Source organism: Elephantulus edwardii, unplaced genomic scaffold (assembly GCF_000299155.1).
Source record: "Elephantulus edwardii isolate Elephantulus edwardi_28Jun2011 unplaced genomic scaffold, EleEdw1.0 scaffold00037, whole genome shotgun sequence".
NCBI classification, from domain to species: Eukaryota; Metazoa; Chordata; class Mammalia; order Macroscelidea; family Macroscelididae; genus Elephantulus; species Elephantulus edwardii.
The window spans coordinates 17,235,351-17,259,370 of record NW_006399787.1 but is presented as its reverse complement, the minus strand read 5'-3'; the positions used below and the strand labels follow the sequence as shown (position 1 = coordinate 17,259,370).

Sequence of the window (24,020 nt, the reverse complement as noted above, 5' to 3'; positions counted from 1 at the left end):
TCACTAATTCCAATATGCCAACTCCCATTGCTCCAGTTACTGTGTCAATACATCTCATCCAGGGTCTTTCTCTCCTGTGCTGTCCATCCACCCTTCTGAGCACGATGTCCTTCTCCAAGGACTGATCTCTCCTGGCCACGTGCCTAAAGTAAGTGAGGTGGAGCTTCAAAATCCTAGCCTCCAAGGAGAGACTTGCTTTCACCCTCTCCAAGACAGACCTATTTGTTTTCTTGGCAGTCAATGGTGTGTTCAAGACTCTTCTCCAGCACCACAACTCAAAGGCATCTATTCTTCTTCTGTCATCATTAGTCATTGTCCAACTCTTTAAAGCATAACAAGTAATTGAGAAAACCATGGCCTGGATCAGGAGCACCTCTGTCTCTAGACTGACATCATTGCTTTTCAGCACTTTGGAGAGGTCCATGACAGCAGATTTCCCCAATGCACTGCTGACTGCTGGTGTTGAGAGTACTGATTGTGGATTCGAGCAAGCTGTAATTGCTAGCAACCTCAATCTCTTCTCTATCTATTATGGCACTGCCAGTTGGCCCAGTGGTGAGAATCTTTGTTTTCTTTATGTTGAGCTTCAATCCATAGACTACAGTCCTTGATCTTTTGCTGCAAGTACTTCAGGTCTTCTTCAGTTTCAGCAAACAAGGTTGTGCCATCTGAATATCATAGGTTGTTAATGAGTCTTCCTCCAATCTTGATGCCACACTCCTCCTCATAAAGCCCTGCTTCCTGAATGATCTGTTCTGCACAGAGATTAAAAAGGTATGGGGACAGGATGCATCTCTGACTCACTCCTTTCCTGATTTTGAAAAATGCAATGTTTCCTTGCTCTGTTCTGAGGATTGCTTCTTGGTTCAAGTATGGGTTTCATATAAGCAAGACCAAGTGTTCTGAGAGTCTTATTTTGCTCAAGGTTAGCCACAATTTATTGTGATCCACACAGTCAAATGCCTTTGCATAGTCAATGAAGCACAGATAGACATTCTTCTGGTACTCTGTGCTTTCTGTCAAGATTCTTCTGACATGGGCAGTAATATCCCTAGTGCCACGACCTCTTCTAAACCCAGTTTATATTTCTGGTAGTTCTCTGTCAATGTACTGTTCAAGTCTTTTTTGGATAGTCTTCATCAGGATTTTGCTAGTGTATGATATAAGTAATATTGTTCAATAATTTTCACACTCTGTTGGATCACCTTTTTTCAGTTGGCCAAGTATTTGTCCTCCAGATTTCCTGGGACAACTTGGTGAGCACATGCAGGGCAGCATCTATTTGCTGAAATATGTCAATTGCTATTCTATCAATTCCTGTGGCTTTATTTTTTGCCAAGTCCTTTAGAGCAGCCTGCACTTCCTCCTTCATCACCATTGCCTCTTGATCATATGTTGTTTCTTGAAATTCTTCTCCGTCTGTCAGTTCTTTTTAGTACTCTGTATATTTCTTCCATCTTCTTTTAATGCTTCCTGAATCCTTCAATATTCTGCCCATAGCATGTTTAAGCATTGCAACTTGTGGCTTGAATTTATTCTTTAGTTTTTCAGCTTAAGAAATGTTGAGAGAGTTCAGCCCTTTTAATTTTTCAACTCCAGCTCCTTGTACGTTTCATTATAATATTTTGCCTTGTCTTCCCGAGCAGCCCTTCGAAATCTATTCAACTCCTTAACTTCATGATTTCTTCCCTTTACTTTAGCTTCTTGGCACTGTAGCGCAATATTCAGAGTCTCTTCTAACATCCACTTTGGTCTTCTCTTCTTCTCCCTTCTTTGTAATGACCTTTTGCATTCTTCATGAACGATTTCTTGATATCTTCCCACAGCTTATCTGGTCTTGTTTATTAGGGTTCAAGGCCTCAAACGTATTCCTGAGTTGATTTTTAAATTCATGGGAGACAGACTCAAGGTCAAATTTTGATGCCTCTGGAGATGATTTAATCTTCTTTAGTTTTAATTTGAACTTGCATATGAGCAATTGATGGTCTTAGCACCTGGCCTAGTTTTAACTGCTGATATTAAACTTCACCAATGGTTCCTTTCACAGATGTAATCAGTCTGATTCCTGTGCATCCTATCAGGTGAAATCCATGTGTATAACTTGTGTTTATGTTTCTTATAAAGGGTATTTGCTATAAATAAATGATTTTACAGAATTCTTTCATTCTATCCTCAGCCTCATTTCTGTCACCAAGTCCATATTTTTTGACTACTGAGGTTCCCAACTTTTGCATTCAAGTCACCCACTATTATTAATACATCTTTATTACATATTTGATCTCTGACTGCAAAAGTAAATAGAAATCATATATTTTCTCCTTTTTGGCTCTGGTTGTTGGTGCATAAATTTGAACGATAGTGGTATTAACAGGTCATCTTTGTATTTTTATGGATATTATCCTGTCACTCACAATATTATATTTTAAAATGGATTAGAAATGGCCTTTTTAACTATGAATGTGAATCTCCAGCATAATTGATTATATGATTATGGGATTCAAAATGTTCCATGCCAATCCATTCCATTTTGTTAATTTATACTTTATAATTTATACATTCCATTTCTATTTTTACAGTGTTCAATTTTCCTACATTCATGCTTCTCACATTCCATGTACCAATTGTTAATTTCTTCTTACAACTGTTTCTCCTTTGTGTTTCCAAATTTGAGGGCTCAATTTCAGTTGCCATATTTGTTAGTCTACTCTAAGTGTGCTCTGCTGTACAGAGGGTTTTCAAAGGCCAGTTATATTTAAGAAGTGGACGGCCAGTCCTTCTTCCTAGTCTGTCTTAATTCAAATGTTCACTGTTAGATCATCTGACAAGCATTTTTACCTACCAGATGAAAGGCACTTCCGTTACAGAAACAACCAATACATTCACTGCCCACCCACCCAAAGCACGTGTGGCTTGTCTCTACCCTTTCCCTGCTACCTCTCCATTCCTTGCACACCTGACTGCCTGTAAAATCCTCCCATCCCCTTCCACCTGTTAATATGATCACTAGTCAGGTGCATCCTAGTTTTTAAATTACCATCCTTGCTCTTTAGCACTTTAAAGAAGGCATTGACAGTAGGTTTGCCCAATGCAACACTTCTTTTGATTTCTTGTCTTCCGTTACCAGAGGCCTAAGTAAAATGAAATAATTGATAACTTCAATCTTTTCTTCATATCACAATGTTGCCTAGTAGTCTAGTTGTAAAGTCTTTTGTTTTATGTTTAAGTGTGATCTATAGTGAAGTCTTTGATCTTTAGTAAATACTTCAAGTATTCTTCATTTCCTACAAGCAAAGTTGTGTAACCTACATGTCATAGGCTGTTGAGTCTTTTTCCTATCTTGATGCCACATTTCTCTTCATATAGTCCAGCTTCACATAATTTACTCAGCATACAAAATGAATAAGTATGAAGAAAAATAATACAACTCTGACAGACATCTTTCCTAATCTTAAACCAACCACTATTTCCTTATTCTAATGATTGCTTCTCAGTCTATTATATTTCACATGAGCACAATTAAGTGTTCTGGAATTTACCTTATTCTCAATGCTACCCACAATTTACTACTGTTCATACAGTTGAATGCCTTTGCATCATCAATAAAACTCAAATATCTTTCTGGTATTCTCTGCTTTCATTCAAGATCTGATATCAGAAACAAGATCTCTTGTTCCATGGCCTCTCCTGAATCCAAATTTAAGTTCTGATAGTTCCCTGTATCTATACTGTTCAGTTTAAAAATAATCTTCTGTAAGATTTTACTTGCATGTTACATTAATGGTGTTGTTTGGTTAATTTCTATATTCTGTTAGAAAACCTGTTTTGGGAAAGGAAACAAATATAAATATCTTCCAATTGGTTGCCAGGTAGTTAGCTATCTTACTTCTAAGCATAGTCATTAGGAGATTTTTTTCAGTAGTTGTAAAATACTATCAGAATGAAACTATCTCATTTCCAAATATGTTTGCATATGACTTATGATCTTGACATCTTAAACTGATCAAGGAGCTTTATGAATTGCAATGGGTGGTTTTAATTCCAAGTCACCTAGTTGACAGGTAGTCTCTCTCTCACAGAGAGAGAGAGAGAGAGAGAGAGAGAGAGAGAATATTTCTTCATATCCAATAATCTCAGTGTTAAAGCTAAATGCACTGCAATTCAGAGATCTATTAAAACCTCCTTTGTTCAGGAAATTTCCGGAGAGAGTGACTGGCTCATGACCACAGAACTAGTTAGTAGTAACTAGACAACTAACCCAGTCTTTATTTTTTTTTTATTTTATTATTTTTGTGTGCGTGTACCGTCAAATCAGATCTGACTGGTACCGGAGGAGATTGCCCCTCCTTCCCCGGCAGAGCATCTGGTGGATTCGAACCGTGCACCTCTGGGATTGTAGTTGCAGCTTCTTGCCACTAGGCCACCAGAGCTCCCCCTAACCCAGTCTTTAGTTTCTCAAGATGACCCTTTTATGATTCTGTCTCTACCATTTAATCAGTTGAAGGACTTGCTCCACTCCCAACCCCATGTACTCCAGCTTTTCAAATTACTATTTCCACATATATACTGCATAGGTGTGAAGAAAGAATTCTGATGTACACCTTTCTTGAGTTTATTTAATAACAGCTAAAATGTAACAGAGCCTTTTATCCAAATCTTTTGTTTTACCTACAAATTCCGTTGCCATCTAGCTGTCATCTTTCACAGCAGGATTTACCTTCTTGATGCTGCTTTCTCAACCCCATTGTCTGCCTAAAGATTAGTCCCCAGGAAGGACTGAAGACCCACATTTCATATAGACAGAAAGGAGAAAAGGTCTTCCAGCATTGTAACATCTCACTGTGACCAAAAATTTCTCAGCAGTTCACTGCACACAGAGTCAAATTTTCAGCAGCGCACCCACCCTGTGTGCCCAGTTATTGTGTAATTCTACAGTTAGCTTCCTGAACCTTCTACTGTAGTCATGCCATCCACTACCATTCCAAGAGGATGCTATATCCTGTTGCTCTCTTGAACCTGAGTGTTCTGTACCTTTTGTCTGTTTTTCTAGGCTCAACTCCTCTGTCAAGGTACATAACTATTTACTGTTCTTTCAATATCCCTCTTCCAGTATTGTCTGAAACCTGGCTCCCCCAGGTCAAGTTAGTGCTTCTTTCCCTTGTGTTCCCTCTGTACTCAGTCTATGCCTCCTAGGGCACTCATGGCACAGAAACTGCATTATTTGTTCCTTAGTGGTTGGTATTTTTCATAGGCTGCTTCCCATCACTTAGTGTTTGGAAAGAAAAATGTTATTTACCACCCTCTTCTCCTGACCTTAGTTGTACCGACCAGAAATGGACACCTTACATGTTGTGTACCGTAGAGCTGGAACCAACCCACAGCTAACTCTCTGGCAGGTTTTTAGAGGCAGTTAATCACAAGGGACGAGACTGACCACCCTTTTCCTGTGGAGCAGCTGGTGGCCTCGAACCACATGCCTTAGAGACTGCAGCACAGCTTCCTGCCACTAAGCCACCAGAGAGGGTTCTAACATAGAACCACTAATATTTTTATTTTTGTGTCTGTCTGGTCTAGCTCTCTACACTTATCCAGGTATTCTACAAAAGATTCTTTCTTTGGGAACACGGAATGGGCTACATTCTCTCAATTAAGATTTTAACTCAGTTAAGAAAAGTTCTGGTTAGTTATGGAGAATGGAGCTCTGAAGGTATACTAGAAGTCAAGGCTGGTGGCTATGCTGGGTTGGGTAATAAGGTATGGAAAGTAGAGGGGGAGACCCAGTGGAGAATGTAAGAAGATGGGTTTTGGGAAGTGGGGAGAGTAGCCTTGTCTCCTAGGGCCTTCAAGGTCCCATGACCTGGTTGCACTTCCTGACTTGAGTTACACACAATTTCCACACTGGGTCCTCCCAGTAATGTCCTTTCAATTTCTTGAAATTAGTTTAATGGATTTATGTTTCTTACACGCCTAAGAGCATTCTGTTTCTCTCCCTCTGCACCATCAGTTTCTTGAGGTCAGTGCTTATGTTTCCTCTTATCTGCGTCACCTGGTTGTTCCTCAGTGCATACAAGGTGCTTAGGACATGCTCGCTGAATGAATGATGGCATTCCTGAGTGGTGCAAAGGGTTGAGCATCTGACTGTTAGCCTTAACAGCTGGTGGCTCTAACTACCCTGAGGCACCTTGGAAAGAGACTTGGCGAACTGCTTCTGAAAGGTCATGGGCTTGCCGTGAGTGGCAGCGGACTCAACGGCCACTGGTTTGATGGTTGGGTCTATGTAATGAATACAAGGTCACGGTTTCCTATCTTGATTCCGTCCTGACTGTGCCTTTTTAAGACAAGACACTCCTTCTCCTTTAACCCTCACCGGCCCCTATTTCCTCCCACGTCTGCAAGTTTTGATAGGTACATTTCAGTGAAAGTGACGACGTTTCTGCTTTTGTTTTAAAAATAATAAACCCCCACCCCCTGCCAAGTTTGACACACTGGCATCTGAAAGTAATAGGAGACAGCACCTTGACCTCAATCGTATCTACTTATGAAGAAATCCACGGTAGCCTTCTGGATCTTTCATGGAAGAAACATCAGGAGAAGCAGGCTTTATATTTAGAGAGATATAAGTATAGCTTTTATTTTTTTTAAAACCAACATTTCCACTGGCAACTGTCAACATAACTTATGACATTATGAGCACTACATCCTTTTCAGTTATTTTTTTTTTCTTTTAAAAAAGTATTTAAAATTAAACAGGTTTTGTTGGTTTTTTGGTGTGGGGTTTGTTTTTTTTTCTTAAATTCTCCCTTTAAAAAAAACAAAACGTATTCTCATCGATGCAGAAAGCCTAAAGATCTGTGGGCAGTTTTTGTGATTTCTGTATCTGTGTTGATTTGTGTGTACATGTGTATTTTAAAGCCAGATCCTCTCAAGATTTGTTGACAAAAGGTCTGTAGGGCATGGTAAATTCTTTTCCTATAAACCTGGGCTCCATGTTATTATGGCAACTAATACTCTTCTTATTGGGTCAAGAAATTCCCCACAGGCTGGAAAACAGGCTTTATGAGGTTTAAAAAAAACCAGCAGGAATGTGAGAGAAATGAGGGACTCCAGTTTCTATCCTGTGAAAATGCTTTACAGCATGACCTGAAGGTTCAAGAGAGGTGAAAAAGCCCCTTGTATTCTTGTAAGAGTGTAAGTTGTTGCATTACCTCGAGAAACATCGTCTGCCCTCTCAGGATGGAGCTTTAGGAAGTGAGGGGTGGTAAAGCTGACGTTTCTCAGAAGCACTGACATTTTAAATAGAATTTTTCCCCTTAGAAGAACTCACTATTGGACATCTCCTCTCCTGCCTCAGACATAAAGCTGAAGACACTCAAGGCTATTCTTAGCCGCCCCTGGTCATCACATACCATTCCTATTTATGCTCCGTCTCCCACTTGGTGGGTGTCCCTGCAGGATAAACACGTAGACATGGACACAACGAGGCACACAGGATTTGCAAGGCTTGGCCGGAGAAGAGGACACAACTTTGTATTTGTTGTTTTGGTTTCAGCAGAGTCAGACAAAGCTCCTCTTGCTCCAGCCGTTCTTTCGTGTTCCCCACACCTGTGCAAGCTTCCTTCCACCCAGACACCACCAATCCTTTAAGGGAGTCAGTGAAAAGAGAACATGGTCCTCCCCAGGACCTTCGTAGGATCCCAAGACCCCTGCTACCCAGTGAGCGTGAAGGCATGTGGTCTGAAACATACTACCTCTGGCCATCCCTCAGATCTGAACTTCCTCTAAACCAGCTTTCTCAACTGACTTCATAAAAGACAGACGGGACATAAAAAGGCAAAACAAAACCAGAAAAGCCTGGTGGTGAGTGAAAGCAACCACAATAACGATTACAAAACGAGAACCTCCTGCCAGCCAGTCACATGGCTGAGCTTCATCTTCAGCCTCTGGAGCTGAATGAGGAGACAGTGATGTGACAGATTGGACAGACAAGCGAAACCCTGTCCCCAGGGACCCCAGAAGCAAAGGAAGAACCAGAATCAGGTGGAGCAGAAGGTGTGAAGGGGCTGTGGGCTTGGGACTTAAGAGTGAAGATAAGGTGGAGGTGGATTTGTTGCTGTTGTTGGTTTGTACTTCATTAAATACTTTGAAAAGTGAGTGTCTCCTCCTTTCTGTTTGCTTGATTAAGATTGCCCTTTCAGTTCACTGCCAGGGCCAAGGTCAGGTGAAGCTCCGGGGCATGGGTCCTGTGGCGGCCTCTCCAGGCTGGCGCTCTGGAGAGGTCACTGGTGGGGAGGTGCCCTTCTCTGGTAGGAGAAGTCCTAGGTCTGACCTGCTTGAGGCTTTTGTTTGGTGGCTCAGAACCCCTTGATGTAGCAATAGGCCTCTAGCGAGGCAAAGAGTATATAGAGGAGCCACAGGCCCACAAAGAGCCAAGTCGTGGCCAGCTTGCAGCTACGAGGGCCCCCCAGCTCCCCACCCAGGTGGGGCCGCCGCCGGTACAAGAGCACGCTGATGCAGACAAACGCAAAGATGGTGAAGAGCGTTACGGAGAAGGCCAAGGTGCCCGCTGACACGTGGAACTCCTGTCCCTGCATGGCCCAGTAGATGGCGGCCACGGACCAGGCTAGGCCAATGCCCAGGAACACGTTGACCGCATTGCTGCCCGTGACATTGCCAATGGAGGCATCTGCATATATATCCTGGACGGCGGCTGCTTTGCTGGCAAATGTATCTGGAAAAAAAGCAGAGACCAAATGGGAGTGAGTGGAAGTGGGAGTGACAAGCAGAAGGAGGTGAGCAAGGGCCAGGGAAGATTTATCCTTGAGTAGTATGTTCATGAGGCAGGTGGGGCCAGTGGAGAGAAGAGAGATCAGGGCTTTGAATGGATTTCTCCTGGTTCCATCATGGCAGGGAAAACTAAACTGGACGGAAAGTTGCAAAATGTCGGTGCCTGGAACAGGGAAAATTGTGAGTTGATGCTCTCCAAGAAATGTAATCTCATCTTCAGAAAAGAAAGTGTGCACACTGCACAGCGATCCCATCTCTTGCATGGCTGAGTTGGAAACAACAATGACCTGCTCAAAGTGCCACTTTGAATTTGTGTCACTCTCCATATTCACTCTATCCAATGTCTTACTTCAGACTCCTCAAACAGCTCACCAAAACTGTTTTGAATGTCTCATCATAGGGCTTGTAATTGCCCCCATTCTGGTTATTGCTCCAGGCAGCTATAATTTGCAAATTCCACTCTGTCCTACTTTCACTTTGTTGGCCATGATGGAACCATGTCAAATAGTCTAAACCATTGATAGAGACTAGGAATAAGGGGTAGGGGCTTGGGAGCTTGGAAAGCTAGTGCTCTGGGCTTCTATTTTCTCATCTGCAGGACATTGGAAGATTCCTCAGGCCTTTTCCTGGTCTGATAATTACTATAGTAGGAATTTCATTCTCCTTTACTCTTTTATTCCGTGAAAGAAGCAAGGCATTGTTCAAGCACTGGTATGCACCGGTTAAAGAATTTGGTTACAAACTGAAAGTTCAGTGGTTTGAACCCACCTCTGAGGCAGTCTGCTTTCATAAAGATTTACCATCTTGTAATCTCTAGCCTTAAGTGCCTGTATTCCCATCCCAAAGGCACATGGTTTGAATCCCTCAATTGTTTTGCCGGAGAAAGTTGGTCAGTCTCCTCCTATGTGATTTTCTGCCTCTGAAAACCTGCTGGAGGGTCAGCTGAGAGTCAGTTCTGACTCCATGGTATTCAACCACAACAACAAACCCTATGAGCAGTTCTACTCTGGTCATTATGAGTTGGAAAAGGCTCAATGACAGTGATTTGGCTAACACATATCACCTTGCCTGGGAGCCTTGACAAGCTGATGTAACTGCCACATATGAAAGTGTTCAATCATGTAACACAGATTACATGATGCAGTGGTAGGTGCTGGCTTTCTGGGAACAGAAGGCATGCTGGGAGCCCAGGCCTTCTGACAGGATCAACTATTGCACTCAAGGTTGGGGTGGGGCTCTGTCTCTTTAATTCTCGTACGGATCAGTTAACTTTATAGAACTTTAGATGTTGGCACAAACTGTAGACACTAAAAGAACCACTAGAGACATCAAGTGCATCCTTTTATTTTATGTAAAAAGTGTAAGGGTCAAAGAACTTGTCCAAAGTCACCTAGACAGTTAAGAAGGGATTTGGCCCTGCAATCTCATGAGACAGTCCTTTCTATACCAATACTCTGTAGCCAAAAAGCTTTATTCAAAGTCTGTAAACTAGATGAGTGAACACAAACTTTGCAAATCTTCTAATACAGTCAATTTCTTTTGGGGCCAATTGCAAAGACTTTAAAATGACTTAGAACCCAGAGGAACACGGATCGAATCCACCAGACGCTCTGCCGGAGAAGGAGGCGCAATATCCTCCTGTACCAGTCAGATCTGATTTGACGGTACATGCACACAAAATAATAAAATAAAAAAAATGACTTAGAAGTGCCCCAAGTCATCTCCCTGACTGGTTTGTCCTGGCTTGCCAATTTTCTCAGTTAATTCAAAGAAAATATCCTCCTTTCTTGCCTATGGATTGCTTCTTGCCTCTGTCCTTCACCTCTAATAGTTCAGTTCTCTCAAAATCACAGATCATAGGCCGTCACCTCCAGAAAGCCTGCCTGGCCCATCTGTCTCCTATCCTTCCACACAATGCATTTCTGTCATAACCAAACCTCCTGCATCACTAGTGTACAAATAATCCAGATTTGTGCCAGGGGTTGAAGGAAAAGGTTTTCCCAGACTGTGATGTATGTCCAGTTACTCTCTGGAAGGAACTGGTTTCCTGATAACAGGATGGGTTTCACTCGGTCCAGGCGATATTATGAGTCTTGTCTGGTCAGATTTAGCTGACCTCCTGGTGAGAATGCTTTTCGCCTTCCTAGGACTATTAGTAGGCGTGTGGTTCGAACTCACCAGCTGCTCCATGGGAGAATGATGGGTAATCTCCTCCCTGTGATTTACTGCCACTGAAAACCTACCAGAGGTGAGCTATAAATTGGTTTCAATTTGACAGTACATAATAACGACAGGGCAAATAGTATGCCAGTTCCCTGGCAGAAGTCCAGGGTACAAATCAAGGAGACCCTGAGGAAGTTAAATAAGGGAATCATGCAGCTCCTCTTAACCTGCTATCTCCTACTTATCTTCAAATCCCGCTACTGACTTCCTTTGGATGCCACTCTTGATCTCAAACTAGCTGGGGTCCCTCTATCCTATGTCTGCCCAGCATCTGCACTTTTTGGTCATAGAACATATCGAGATCATTTTAACTCGAGTGCTTGAAAGCAATCTCCTCTACTAGATGATGAGCTCCGCAAGGACAGGAAAGCACATTAGTCTGCCTCCCATGATGTCCCCAGCAGCTAGTACAAGCCTGTATCAGGCATAAGTGGTGCTTAAACAATATTTGTCTAATGAAAGAATAAATTAATGCTTACTCCTAATCATTGATCATCTCTCAGTGTTTATAAGAAAAAGGAAAAGAATATGTCATCCATCACATGGAAGGACAAGAGTTGGCCAAGCGTCCTTCGTTCTGCAAGGAGACATTCTGTACTTACAGATGTCCTTTCAAGCAGAGGCCAAGATTCCTTGTGAGTACCTCCACTGGGATATCTGCAAGTACTCTAGTCTCTCAGAGGCTGATTGCCAAGGGGAAAAGGAAGGAGGACAACATGCCTTTGAATGCCATTATTTTGGGCCTATTCATATAATACAGAGGTTTTGAAAGGTGGCCGCTTTGGTGAGTCTTCATTTCTTCATGTGTTAAATGACAGTGACTGCTGTGCTATAGGTTTGTCAAACACCATAATGGTTACCCCATTGTGGACAGTGTTTGGTGAAGCTCCCCAATTGATTCAGGTTTGGAAGCAGGAGTGTCACCCACTTCCTAAACCACATGCCTTTGCAAAGTCTATAAACAGAGAGAAATGATGATAGTTATAGAACAGCATTCAGGTCTTTATTCATAGAGTTGCTATGAGTCGTACTTGACTGGACCACTTGACTGGACTGCAGTTAACAACAAGAACAGATGAAAAGGAGACTGGGAGAAGCAGTTCTACTCTGAAAGGTGGGCTCTCTTGTTTTGGGTGAGAGTTGGGTGGAATGTTTGGTTTGTTTTTTATTTAAGCCTCTTTTTTTAATTTTTTTTTTTTATTTAAGCCTCTTGTTTAGAGTCAACACCATCTCCTGGAGGGCCTTTGTATTTAAAAGTCGGTTAGAGCCTCAGGCCTACTGTAATTATAATTTAGAGGAACATTCTTCTCAGTGGTGCAGGACTGGTCCGTCAATTTGCTGTACTGAGTGGAGTGGCTATGATGCTGAACTCTCTGTCACTGGGGTATCGAATGCCATAATGGTTACCCATGGCGGACAGTGCTTGGTGGAGATTAAGAAATGTTTGGAAGCAGGAATGGCATCCACTTGCTAAACAGCATGCCTCTGGAAACTCTATGAACTTTGAGAAAAGGCAATAGTTACAGAAAGACTTCAGGTCTTTTGTTCGTAGGGCCATCCTTGACTCGATGGCAATTAACAGCAACAACAATTATCCTTATGTAATAAGACCTAGTGAGAATTACATGGGATAAAACACATAAATTGATTAGCAGACTTAGTGTCTGGCACACTGGAAAATAACCTGCAAGAGCTGGCTATCGTTACAAATACTATCATTAATCTGCTTGGGGATGGCTGCACATTTTAAAGGCGGAGAGGCTTTGTTAAGCTCAGACCTGAGATGGAAGGAAGATAATGGAGGCATCTGAACCAGGTAATACCCTCTTTACAAATCCAATACCCCTCCTGCTCACCTGGCACAGAGGTGCCAAATGCCACAAAAACAACAGCTGTGACGGAGTCCTTGAGGCCAATGGTGCAGCCAAAGTGGGAGGCCAGGTCCCCAATTATGGCTGTGAGTATGCCGATGATGAGGATAGAGACGATAAAGCAGGCCCAGCCGTGGCAGTACTCCGTGGGGGGCACACAGGCAAACAGCACCTTCCAGAAGACCGTCAGGAAATGCATGACGTAGTCAAAGCAGGATGGCAGTCTTTCCTCCCCCGACTCATCCTCCTCCTCATCCCCTGCTGCAGGTAAGACAAACAGGCCCAGCAGAGGGCAGTGGAGTCAGATCCTCATTCCTGAGAACAGCCAAATCCAACCTGCACCACAGGGAGCTCCAGCCAGAAGCCTCCTCCTGGGCAGCGGCTGAGGCCCGAGGCACAGGCACTAGAAAGTAGATGGGGAAAGGCAAATGAGACGGGTTGTCCTCCCTGGTCAGTTTGAATTCAGGGTACCAAGGAGGAGTGGGAGATAAAGGAATAAGGAAGAGAGAAAGATTACGAGGTAGATACAACACAATGATATAAAAAAAAACAATAACTTAATTAAAATATGAATAAAGGACTCGAATCACAGGTGATTTTTCCAAAAACCCCCCTGCTATTATAAGAAAAGATGTTTAAGGCCAATAGTCCAATAAATAACATTTCATATCTGTTAAAATTATTTTTATTTAAAAAAATAACGGAAGATTCTAAGTGTTGGAGAGAATATGGAGGAACTGGAACTCTCATCCACTGCTGGTAGGAATGTAAAATGATGCAGCCACTGTGGAAAACAGTTTTATGGTTCCCCCAAAGGAAAAAAAGTTAAGAATAGAATTACCCCAAGTCATCATTTCTACTCTTACGTACGCACTTGTATGCAGGGACTCAAATAGATAAATGCACACCCGTTCACTGTAGTATTAAATGAGTCAAATGTGGAAATCACTGAATCACATCAATATGTGAATGGAAAAACAAAATGTGATGTTAGCTCCGGTGGCCAAGTGGAAAGAAGCTGTGCTGCAATCTAGAAGGCACACAGTTCAAGGCCACAAGCTGCTCCATGGGAGAAGGATGGGCAATCTCCTCCCAGGTGATTAAGTGCCTCTGAAAAACCCACTGGAAGGTCAGTTATGCATCAGTTCCAACCCCACGATACATAACAACAACATATACATATATGTGCGATGGGATAGTATTCAATTATAAAGAGAAAATTCCAATACATGTCACAATATGGATGAATCTTAAAAAATATAATTAGTAAAACAAAGCAGACACAAAAGGACAAATACTGCTATCATCCCACTTATCTGAAACATCTTAATCTATTAAAAAAATCACTGCTATCAGTTCAGTTTCAAGTCACAGCAACCCTCTGGCATAGAGCAGAACTGTCTCATGGGGCTACCAACGCTGTAATCTTTATGCAAACAGACTGTCTTCTTTCTGCTTAGGAGCAGCAGGTGGGTTTGAACGGCCAACCTTTCAACTAGCAGCTAAGTAAGTGCTTAACCACTGTGCCACCTTTATGAATCATCTAGGACAGGCAAATGCATAGAAACAAAAGGTCATTAGTGAACTTCAGGGTTGGGGGGTGGGAACATATTGCTTAAGGGGTACTATGCTTAATTTCAGATTGATAAAATTTTTTTAAAAAATGCATAGTGGTGATGGCTTTACTTACAGTCAGTGATGAGTTTAATTAATATCAATGCATGGTGCACTTAAATGGCTAAAATGGCAAGTTTTATAATAGATCTAATACACAGCATCATGAGAGATGGAGAAAAGACTGAAGTTGTTAATGCTTTCATTTTGCATGTACCCACAATCAACACCCTTGAGACCAGCAGTGAGAAAAATCAAAAGCTGAGTCGCATGAGGAAAATCTGCAGTCAAGAATCTCTTCAGAGTGCTAAAGAGAAATGATGTCAGTCTAAAGACTAAGGTGCACCTGATCCAACCCATGGTCTTCCCATGCTTGCTATGCGCCTGAGAACTGGACAATGACTAAGGACAACAGAAAGAAAAATCAATGCCATTGAGCTGTGGTGCTGGAGAAGAACATTAAACATACCATGGATTGCCAAGACAACAAACAGGTCTGTCACAGAGGAAGTGAAAACAGGTTGCTCTTTGGAAGCAAAGATTTTGACACTGTTTCACATACTTTGGGCATGTTGCTAGGAGGGACCAGTTCTTAGAGAAGAACATCTAGCTTGGAAAGACAGAGGGTGAGTGCAGAAGAGGAAGACCCTGTATGAGATGGATTGACACAGTGACTGTGGCAAATGGAGGCAGATGGTAAGGTTGGTTCAGGATAGGACTATTGTTCACAGGGTCACTATGACTCATAGTTCACTTGATGACACTTAACGACAACAACAATGTATGATATATGCACATTATCACAGCAAACTTAAAGGAAATAGGATGGGAGAGGCTAAAGGTACAGACTGTATGGAGGAATGGGAGTGGTTGTATCTGGTTGCCTGTTGTTGGTTAAGTGCTGTCTAGTCATAGGCAACTCATAGTGACCCTATAAACAAAAGTCCTCAACACTTGTGTGCGGCGTGACTTTCATCCTTTCTCCAGGTTCACAGGGTTTCCGGAGGCAAGCTATTTACGGAAGTAGATGCCACTCCTGCTTCCAAGCTTGTTTTAACCAGGGAGCTCCACCAAACACTGTCCACCATGGGTAACAGTTCTCGCATTTGACACGTCAGTGTCACAGTGTTCAGCTTCACAGCAACAAGTTACCTCTGTACGGCAAGTGGACACACCACGGCTACACGACCTAGAAGACTATTTGAACAAAAACAAAACAGTGGTTGCCTAGATGAGGAAAATCAATCAATTCTGCTTGCCTCCTCTTCCCTGGTGTCCCTGAAGTTGTCTCTCTAGTTGTTCAACCTGATTGCTGCATCATCCATCTTAGTTCAAGCCATTTATCTATTCCAAGACCGAGAGCTGTCCTTCCACACCATACAGGTACACCAGGGAGCCAGCACCATCCTCCAAATATCCCATTGGCCTTACTAGTCTGTGCCAGGAAATGTGGGCAGAGTTGCCCAGTTGACAGTCCAGGGGAAGAAGAGACCCGATGGCACCTTGTCAAGGGCGAACTCTGAAACACTTTGGCATCATCTACAGAAGTCGAGTGTCCAAAGAGCAGGAATCAGAACACAAAGCTGGATTCTAACTCTAGCTTTGTCATAAAAAAAGAATCTGAACCCTGGTGTTAAGTTACCTCTTGTTTCTGAACCACAGTTCCCAAATTTGTAAAAGGAGGGAGTAGATTATGTGGCCTATATTCCCTTTATTGCATCTTTAGGGCAAAGTAAGGTCATCAGAGGGGAAAGCCAGGAGGATCCAAAGCAGGCAATGTGAAAAGTGGGGCAGCAGTGGCAGAAGCAGTAGCAGCAGCAAATCTCTCTTCCTGGCTGTACTTGTGCTCTGGCTCTGGGGCCTCAGGGATATGACCCTGTGGGTTGCTATGACAACAAAACCCCATGAAAAAGACAAGGCCAGTAGCACTCTCTGCCCTTTGCTGAGGTGAGACAAAGTGGGTCCATGGAGAAGGGGAGGCAATACTGGAGTGGGAAGGTCCTTCCATTCCGTTCTTACACATGTGTAGCCCTCCAGTGCTCTTGGCTGTGCTGTGAGTCACCAAGGAGGAACCCTATCACACCACAGGAGAGGTCTGGAATCATCCAAGTGAGGGTTTCTCAGAGTCAGTGCTCAGGATTTCAAAAATTCGAGAAGCCTTACAACTGTAAATCAAGACTTTCTCCCATCTTATAGAAAAAAGGGGGAGGGGGGAAAGGAGGAAAAATGTGTATATGTGTGTGTACGCACACATGAGAGCAAGAGATGGAGGCAGGGAGAAAGGGAGTCAGGGAGAGAGGGAGGGGGAGGGTCCCTCTGTAAGGATTGCTCCCTTTTGACAACATATCCAAAGTATGTGAGATGGAGTTTCAATATCCTAGCCTCCAAGGAGCAACCTGATCTCACCCTCTCCAGGACATATCTATTGTTTTCTTGGCGGTCCACGGTATGTTTAATACTGTTCTCTAGCACCGAAGCTCAAAGCCATTGGTTCTTCTTCTGTCATCCTTAGTCATTGTTTAGCTCTCAGATGTATAGCAAATAATTGAGAAAACCATGGCTTGGATCAGGTGCACCTTAGTTTCTAGAGTGATAATATTGCTCCTTAGCACTCTGGAGAGGTCTCTGACAGCAGACATTCCCAAAGCAATTCATCTTTGTGATTTCCTGACTGCTGGTGTCAAGAGTGTTGATTGTGGACCCAAGCAAGTAGAAATTTTTAACAACCTCAGTTTCTTCTCCATCCTATCATGATGCTGCCAATTGGCCCTGTGGTGAGAATCTTTGTTTTCTTGATGGTGAGATGCAATTATGCTAATGAAGTTCTATCAGTATAATGTGTGTCTTAAATATAATGAAATTTAAGATGGAAAAAGAGCAGAATGGACAGGGAGAGAACTAAGCACAAGTAGGGGAATGTTGCCACATGGAAACCACCCAGGCACTGAAGAGCGCCAGGGTTCTAGAAGTTGAGACAAGCATTTTCCCAGAGCCCACAAAGAGAAAGCCTTGGACCTGGTGTCCTGCATTCAGAACTGCTAGCCTCCTGAACTGTGAGAAAATAAATTTCCAATCTTTAAAACCACCAACCTGTGGTCTTTCTTTTGTTACAGGGCTTAAAATCTAAGGGAGTGCCAGATTCGGTTTAACATAATGCCTTTCTGAGAAAGATCACAATAGCTAATTGTTGGATGCAGAAACTGAGGCTCAAAGTCAATAACTTGCCCAAGTGCATACAGAAGACCCAGGATGTGAAAGCTGAGGCAGTCATCAACTCTTCAGTTACCCAGGATTCTTCTCCAACATGATTCAGTGCAAGAGGCAAGCAGCTAAGACTAGAACTGGACAGACTACATGCTGGCCTTTCCCAAGATAGCACTTCTCTACTGAGATGGGCTTGGCTCCTTCTCGGGTATGGCCTCCTTCTTGCAGCAGAGTCTGTAATCATCCCGAGCCCATCCTTACCTGCGCTAACAGTGATGGCCTCCATGAACTGGTCCCTCCAGGAATGGGTCCCCACAATCAAAGCCAGATTCGTCTTCTTGATCAGTTTGTCCACCGTACTCTGGCAAGGACAGAAAAAAACCTTGGAGCCATGAGTTTAGAATACTCAGAACAATTGAGTCTTGTGTTTTATGGGAATAGGAGACATCCCACACCCCAGGGGCCTCCCCATGGGTTCTGAAAGTTAAGCATGAAATGGTATTTGGTAATAATTTATGTGATAACAGTCCTAATTCCTTTCTTTGGACATGGGGTTGTTGGGAGTAATAAAATAGTGGATGTAATAATAATACCAATGAATCTGGCTCTACAGTAATAGAGCTTAGTAATTTTGATTTTAAAATACACTTGAACAATAGTTATGATACAGCTAGGGGCTTTCTAGCCCATTTGTTCCATACTCTATATTTCCTTCCAACATTCCTAAGAGGTACAAATGTCTAACAATATCTCTTTCATGCTTCAAATGGGAAGCTGAGGCCTAGGGTTTATTCATTATTATTATTATTTTATTATTATTATTATTATAGGTATATTATTATAAAGAGATAAGTTGTTTATTCCACTTCAATTTCATATATTCAGTGGTAAAATAAAACAAAATCTCAGGTCCTCTGCCTTCTTCCCATCACTCTGTTCTTCAGTTAGACCTCCCTGATGGCCTGACCTTGAACTCATAGGATTCTTCAATGATGACCTCTAGTTTAGGATGTTGACCCAATATTGGCTTTCCCATCTCTGCTATTCTCTTGGCCTCCTCTTCCTCCACAGTCAGCTTCCTGTCTGTCACCTCTGCAAAAAAACAAAATCAAACTCTCTTTAGCACGCTCTCCATTCTCTCAGAAGACTCTCATCTCAGAGTACTATGTGTGGGCAATGGGTACAAGGCAAACAGCACTTGAGAATGGGACCCCTGTGTGCTTTTCAGTGCCTCTTTCCCAACAGCTAAGGGCTGTATGACCATCAAACAAGAAGAGGGCTCCTTCTAAGCCCAGGATAAGCATTCCTCTTTCTGTTTTATACTTAGCTAGATAATCTGACACAAAGGACCTTCCAGGACATAGCACAAGTCCTCAAGTTATTGTTTTGATGTTGAGGGCAAAAGTAAAATCTCTTGACCTTTTATCATTTCAAACCATTGGGCTTGACTGCCTGCCCCACTAATTAATATAGCAGTTCTTGGCAGGAAGTAGAGAAGCATATTTAATCCAAAGAGATTATCTACTTATTCACATTAACATCTGTTTCCAACACTGTTGGCACGATCTCATCTATGCAGGAGAAAGAGAAGGGATGTTTCCAGAAATATCTGTATTTCATACACGTGAGTATTATCTTCACTACAAGAAACTTGGAAGGATTCCCATATATCTTCTTGTTTTACCAGTAAAAGATCCATAGGATTTCTATTGGAACCAGGACATGTTTCTCTGTTCAAAACCAAAGCAGAATAAAGTTCTTCCTTTCATTTCTTTTGAGACATTCCCCACGTCTCTCAGTGTCACCATTTGCCAGCGGTGTCTTCTTATGTTGAACAATCACAGACTTACACACACACACACACACACACGCTGGTGAGTCCTTTTTAAGATCGCTTTACCATGAAGACATGTTTTCTGGATTAGAGTGAAATAGATATTGAATCTTTTTATTCCCCTTTGATTAGAAAATTGCTCTTGGCAGCCTGCTTCTTTCAGAGCTCGTTTAAACATCTTTCCATCCAAGTCTGCATTCTCACATGCAATTACTCCTTTTATTCGGTTCCTTAATTGCTTGCATTCCACACAGTGACTCTCCCAGGGGATTCCTCTGTTCTGGACAAAATCCCAAGGACAAAATGGGTCAGAGGCCAAGAAGATCATCTTTCCCCTCCAGATTGGGAATTGGTGGAGCACAAGAAGCCATGAATTCACTAAAAAGACTATAAACACGATAAAGCAAGGGTGTAAGTTACCAAGCAGAGAACCTTATATTTAACATAAGCATCTTCTCAGCTTGTTGGAATGCAGATGGTAAGAGAATGTGTGGAGAATTCTTAAGTTTCTGGCACTAAAGAGAAGGCAACTCAGAAATCCTTGGGAGCTGTCCGTGGTGCTGCTTTCCCTCTCGTGCTAGTGACTCCTTCCAGAAACAATTCATTATTTCACAAAGATCTATGTGCTTTTGTATATTTCCAAGGCAGAAGAAAGTCTCTATTCACTGATCTCATTTAATCTGTAGCATCTCAGTGTGTGATTAGTTAATTGTGAAGATCAGTCTGGGTACATGTAGAGTTTAGTTATGACATCAGGAGTCCTGGTAGCCAGACTGTAAGTCATTCTGTGAAAAAGCTCTCAGGCGAAACATTCAGGTTCTTTAAAAGTATGAGGAGTGGTGTTCTTTCATTGCAGGTTTGGAATCATCTCACAATGCTTAATCTTACAGTGGCAGCAATTGTCCATTCCTCCCCCCCCCCCCAACTGCCCCATTCACACTCTTCATGTGCCTCAAGAACCTTTGACCACCCTAATGAGCTCCTCGATGACATCTAAATGTACTTGTCTAACCCCTTCAATAGCTATCAATCTGACACTATATCCTTCTGACAGGTTATTGATCTACCTCTTGACCTGTCAACCTCTCTGTTCACAGTTTCCCATCTAACTTTCTGCAAACATTTCTTTGACAAATAACCAATCCTGTATTTCTAAGATATTCTACAGTTCCACAGAGGTATTCAATGTCTATTTTTAAAGTGATTTGGTTCACTTGCCTTTAAAAGCAACTCTAATGTTTTGGTTTGGCAAGAACTTCCACATCGTTTCTATTTTTGTAGTAGTCACTGATTTAAATTCAAATTTGTTTGTTGAGAGACTAAGTGGTAAATCTATAAAGACTATAATGGTATTGAATAGCCAGTGTTGCAAGTAAAGAGATGAAATGACAGGTGATCTAGACATTCAGATTTATGTGGAAGAGCATTAAACAAGCACTTGGATATAAAGGGGAAAGAAAGAGATCATAATATAAACTAATTAATAGGATGAGAGACCAAACAAATACTGGATAAACAAAGAGCCTGCTAGATCTGACTAGAATGGGTTGTTTGAATGCTCCGAAGGCATCTTCAGAGTGAATGGATATGGTTCAGCCAGTGTCCCCACCCCAGGGCCCTAACCCAGGGCATGTAGTTCACAGGGAATATATTTACTCTCCAGTTTACACCACCACACACTATTCACCATGTTTCTCTCTATGGACTCAGGAGAAAGAGGCAAAGACACCAAGATGTCCAACAGATGTCAAGTCTTGCCCAGGACTCCACAATAAAAGGCTCACATATGGAAAAATCTCAGTGGTACCTGACAAAAGCAACACCACAACATCTTGAAAGATCTAGGAAAACACCAACATTCTTCCTGCTTCAGATTCTGTTGGTATTTGTACAAGCGTTAAAAACATCAAAAAGCTTAAGTTAAATCAGAGTATTTGTTGTGAGTATATGTATGTGTTTGAAAGAAGATGGAGGTAGTAGTTGGAAGAAAGAAGCCGGTATGACGATAAGAGTAAGATAAGGGTAAGAGGATGATGAGGGAGGAGAAGGGAGGTGGAGGCTGCTAAATTGAGAAATGGTACGGAAGGTGGGAGAGGACCCATAGACGAGATGGGACTGCAGCTAGGTTGGTATAAAAGACAAGCAAGAGCCCAAAGAAGTGGACTCATTTTCTTTTTTTTCCAAGAAGGGAAGTGTAAAGGTTGCTTGTACTGATATATTTTTTTTAAATGTAAAGTCTCAAGGAGGCACATGTATTTACTCTGTACATTGCCCCCTTCTCCATCCAAGATGCTAACACTGACTTTGAGAACCAATGAACTCTGTAGATGTTTGGTCTCTTAGATTATGTTAATTCTTTTCAAAGGCCTGAAGAAATCTAAGACACTTTTAGATAAATACTTGCAAGTCCCAGAGAGCCAGCTCTGTCAAGAGTTAAAATGCTGCTGGACATTCTTTCTCAACTGTGCTCACAAGACTTGACGTAGCCTATGATCAGATAGCACTCACAAAAGTGCACATATTGTATATGTCGAGATTATTCATTAAAAATACATTCCCTAGGACTTCTTTCTTCGGCCAGAACATTGTCTCCCCCCGCCCCCTTAACATCTTAATTCTTTTTGTTCGTGGCACACATAGCTTCAAAAGTCAATGATGAATGGAACCAAATTCTAGCAATTCAGTTCCCAGATTTGGTAAGATGGAAGATCTCTAGGATCAGTAAAATTCCAGATTCCTTGAAAAATTGTTTTTCAAGTTCTCACAGAAACTCTTTGATCCTTTGGGATCAAAGTATTTTCTTCCAGATCCCAGCACAATCCTATTAGGAGATTCTGGCTCTGTCTTTCATCCTTTCTTCCCCTACAACAGAGATAATGGACGAGTGAAGACTCAGGGGAAGTCTGTGATCCACCATCTCTTTGATATGTTTGTTTTTCTTCCTTGTCCTAGAGAGGACTCGATGTAACTTTGCCAGATCTATTGATAAAAATGGTGCTCACGGAATTGTACATTTCCTCAACAATTACCTGGAAGTGAGGAAACACAGCCTAGTCTTTAGAAATTGTTAGCTTACCTCAAGCTTACGTTTCCAATTAAATCAATCATAGGACACTAATCTCAAATAAAACAGTGGCACTATCAGGATGTTAAAAAGTGAAGGGGCTCGATACTTCTTACCTGGAGACAACAGGATTGCTGTTTATAAATGGATATCCGACAGAGGGAAAGAAAAGAAAAAAAAAAAGGAAAGAGCATTAAAGTTCTGTCTTTAAAGTGTCCCCAAGTATTGTGGTTGCTGGCAGCACAGAGAAAGCAGTGAGCTTAGTAGTTGGAAGTTTTTGCAGCCACATGCAAAAGGGAGCGTCTGAAGCATGCACTGCAGCAGCAGGCAGAGGTTTAAGTTGCCAGAGAAGCTGCTGTGCAGCCAGGGCCCTGTAAGTGCAAGAGCTTTCTCCACACCTTGCCTGCTACGGAAGGGAGGGCTAGGGCTAGAGGACTGAGGAGAGGAGGACCTAATTGATAGAGCGTTTGTGATCATCTAGGGGGCTAGGTTAACACGTCTATTCTGGAAAGAAAGAAGAGAAATCCAGTTACCATGACAACTAGGCAGGTTGCAATCCTGCCATAATAGCTGGCTTGTCAGTGATGAATATGACCCTGGGGCTTGAACGGGGACTCGGGACACTTGGCAACAGTTTGCAAGAGTAAAACAGTGTGCCCTTCTATGCCTTCCATTTCTAAACTAAAAGTCAGACCATGTCAGCTGTCCCCAGTGTCCATAAAGTTTCCATGACCATAATTGGCTTCCCAGCTATCACAGTGTAGCAGGATGTTTATTTCAACTGTTTTTTCCTTCAATGGTTTATCTTTACATCTAAAGATGTGTCTCCTGGAGGTCATGGACTACGAATTCATATGATTTTGCATCACCAGTGTTTAACAAATAAAGATTTGTTGTTTGTTGCCTATTTTAGTAATTGTCTATTCCAAAGAGACACCTACGCACTTCGATTGGTACAGTCTCTGTGTTCCAGAAAGGGCAAGATGAATCAAAGCCCAGACTACATACAGCAGTCAGTGAGACAGTTACACTGAAAGTTAAACATAGATGGGAGATGACAAATCCAGTCTCTCTATGAATGGGAAGCAGAGTTATTTAAAGAAGTGCCCAGCACAGATTGTGTCTCCTCCATTTTCCTTTTAAACGCTAAATTTTTATTTCCAATATCCACTTTTAGACTTAAACATTCAAAATTTTCCCAATGGCATTACCACTTTGATGGTGTCTTACATAGCCATTCAATTCCTGTCTCTGCTCTGATAACTGCCCAGGAGCAATGCACCATATATGCTGGTGCAGCTGGTGACCAATGGAGAATGGCTGAAGAAGGTGGGATGCAAGTGGATGATTTTTCCTAAGATTCTATGATGTGTTCCATAATCTGTCACATGACAGCCACTAAAGACACACGTAGGTTCAAAATCTGTAA

At 42.2% G+C, this 24,020-nt stretch overlaps 1 protein-coding gene across 5 annotated transcripts in view; it reads right to left on the bottom strand.

Annotated features, from left to right (window-relative positions):
• Window positions 1–8,348: 8,348 nt before the first annotated feature.
• Window positions 8,349–24,020, bottom strand: part of SLC8A3 (solute carrier family 8 (sodium/calcium exchanger), member 3) — a 176,181-nt gene continuing 160,509 nt past the window's right edge. For 2 of the 5 annotated variants that reach the window (XM_006884733.1, XM_006884734.1), the window contains exons 3-7: window positions 22,708–22,725; window positions 18,661–18,776; window positions 17,955–18,054; window positions 12,861–13,136; window positions 8,349–8,725 (exon numbers count right to left, since the gene is read on the bottom strand). In XM_006884733.1, the coding sequence (XP_006884795.1) occupies window positions 8,349–8,725; window positions 12,861–13,136; window positions 17,955–18,054; window positions 18,661–18,776; window positions 22,708–22,725 (887 nt within the window). Of the gene's footprint in view, window positions 8,726–12,860; window positions 13,137–17,954; window positions 18,055–18,660; window positions 18,786–22,707; window positions 22,726–24,020 lie in introns of all 5 variants that reach the window. The other 3 variants (XM_006884735.1, XM_006884737.1, XM_006884736.1) reach the window with 2 other exon arrangements.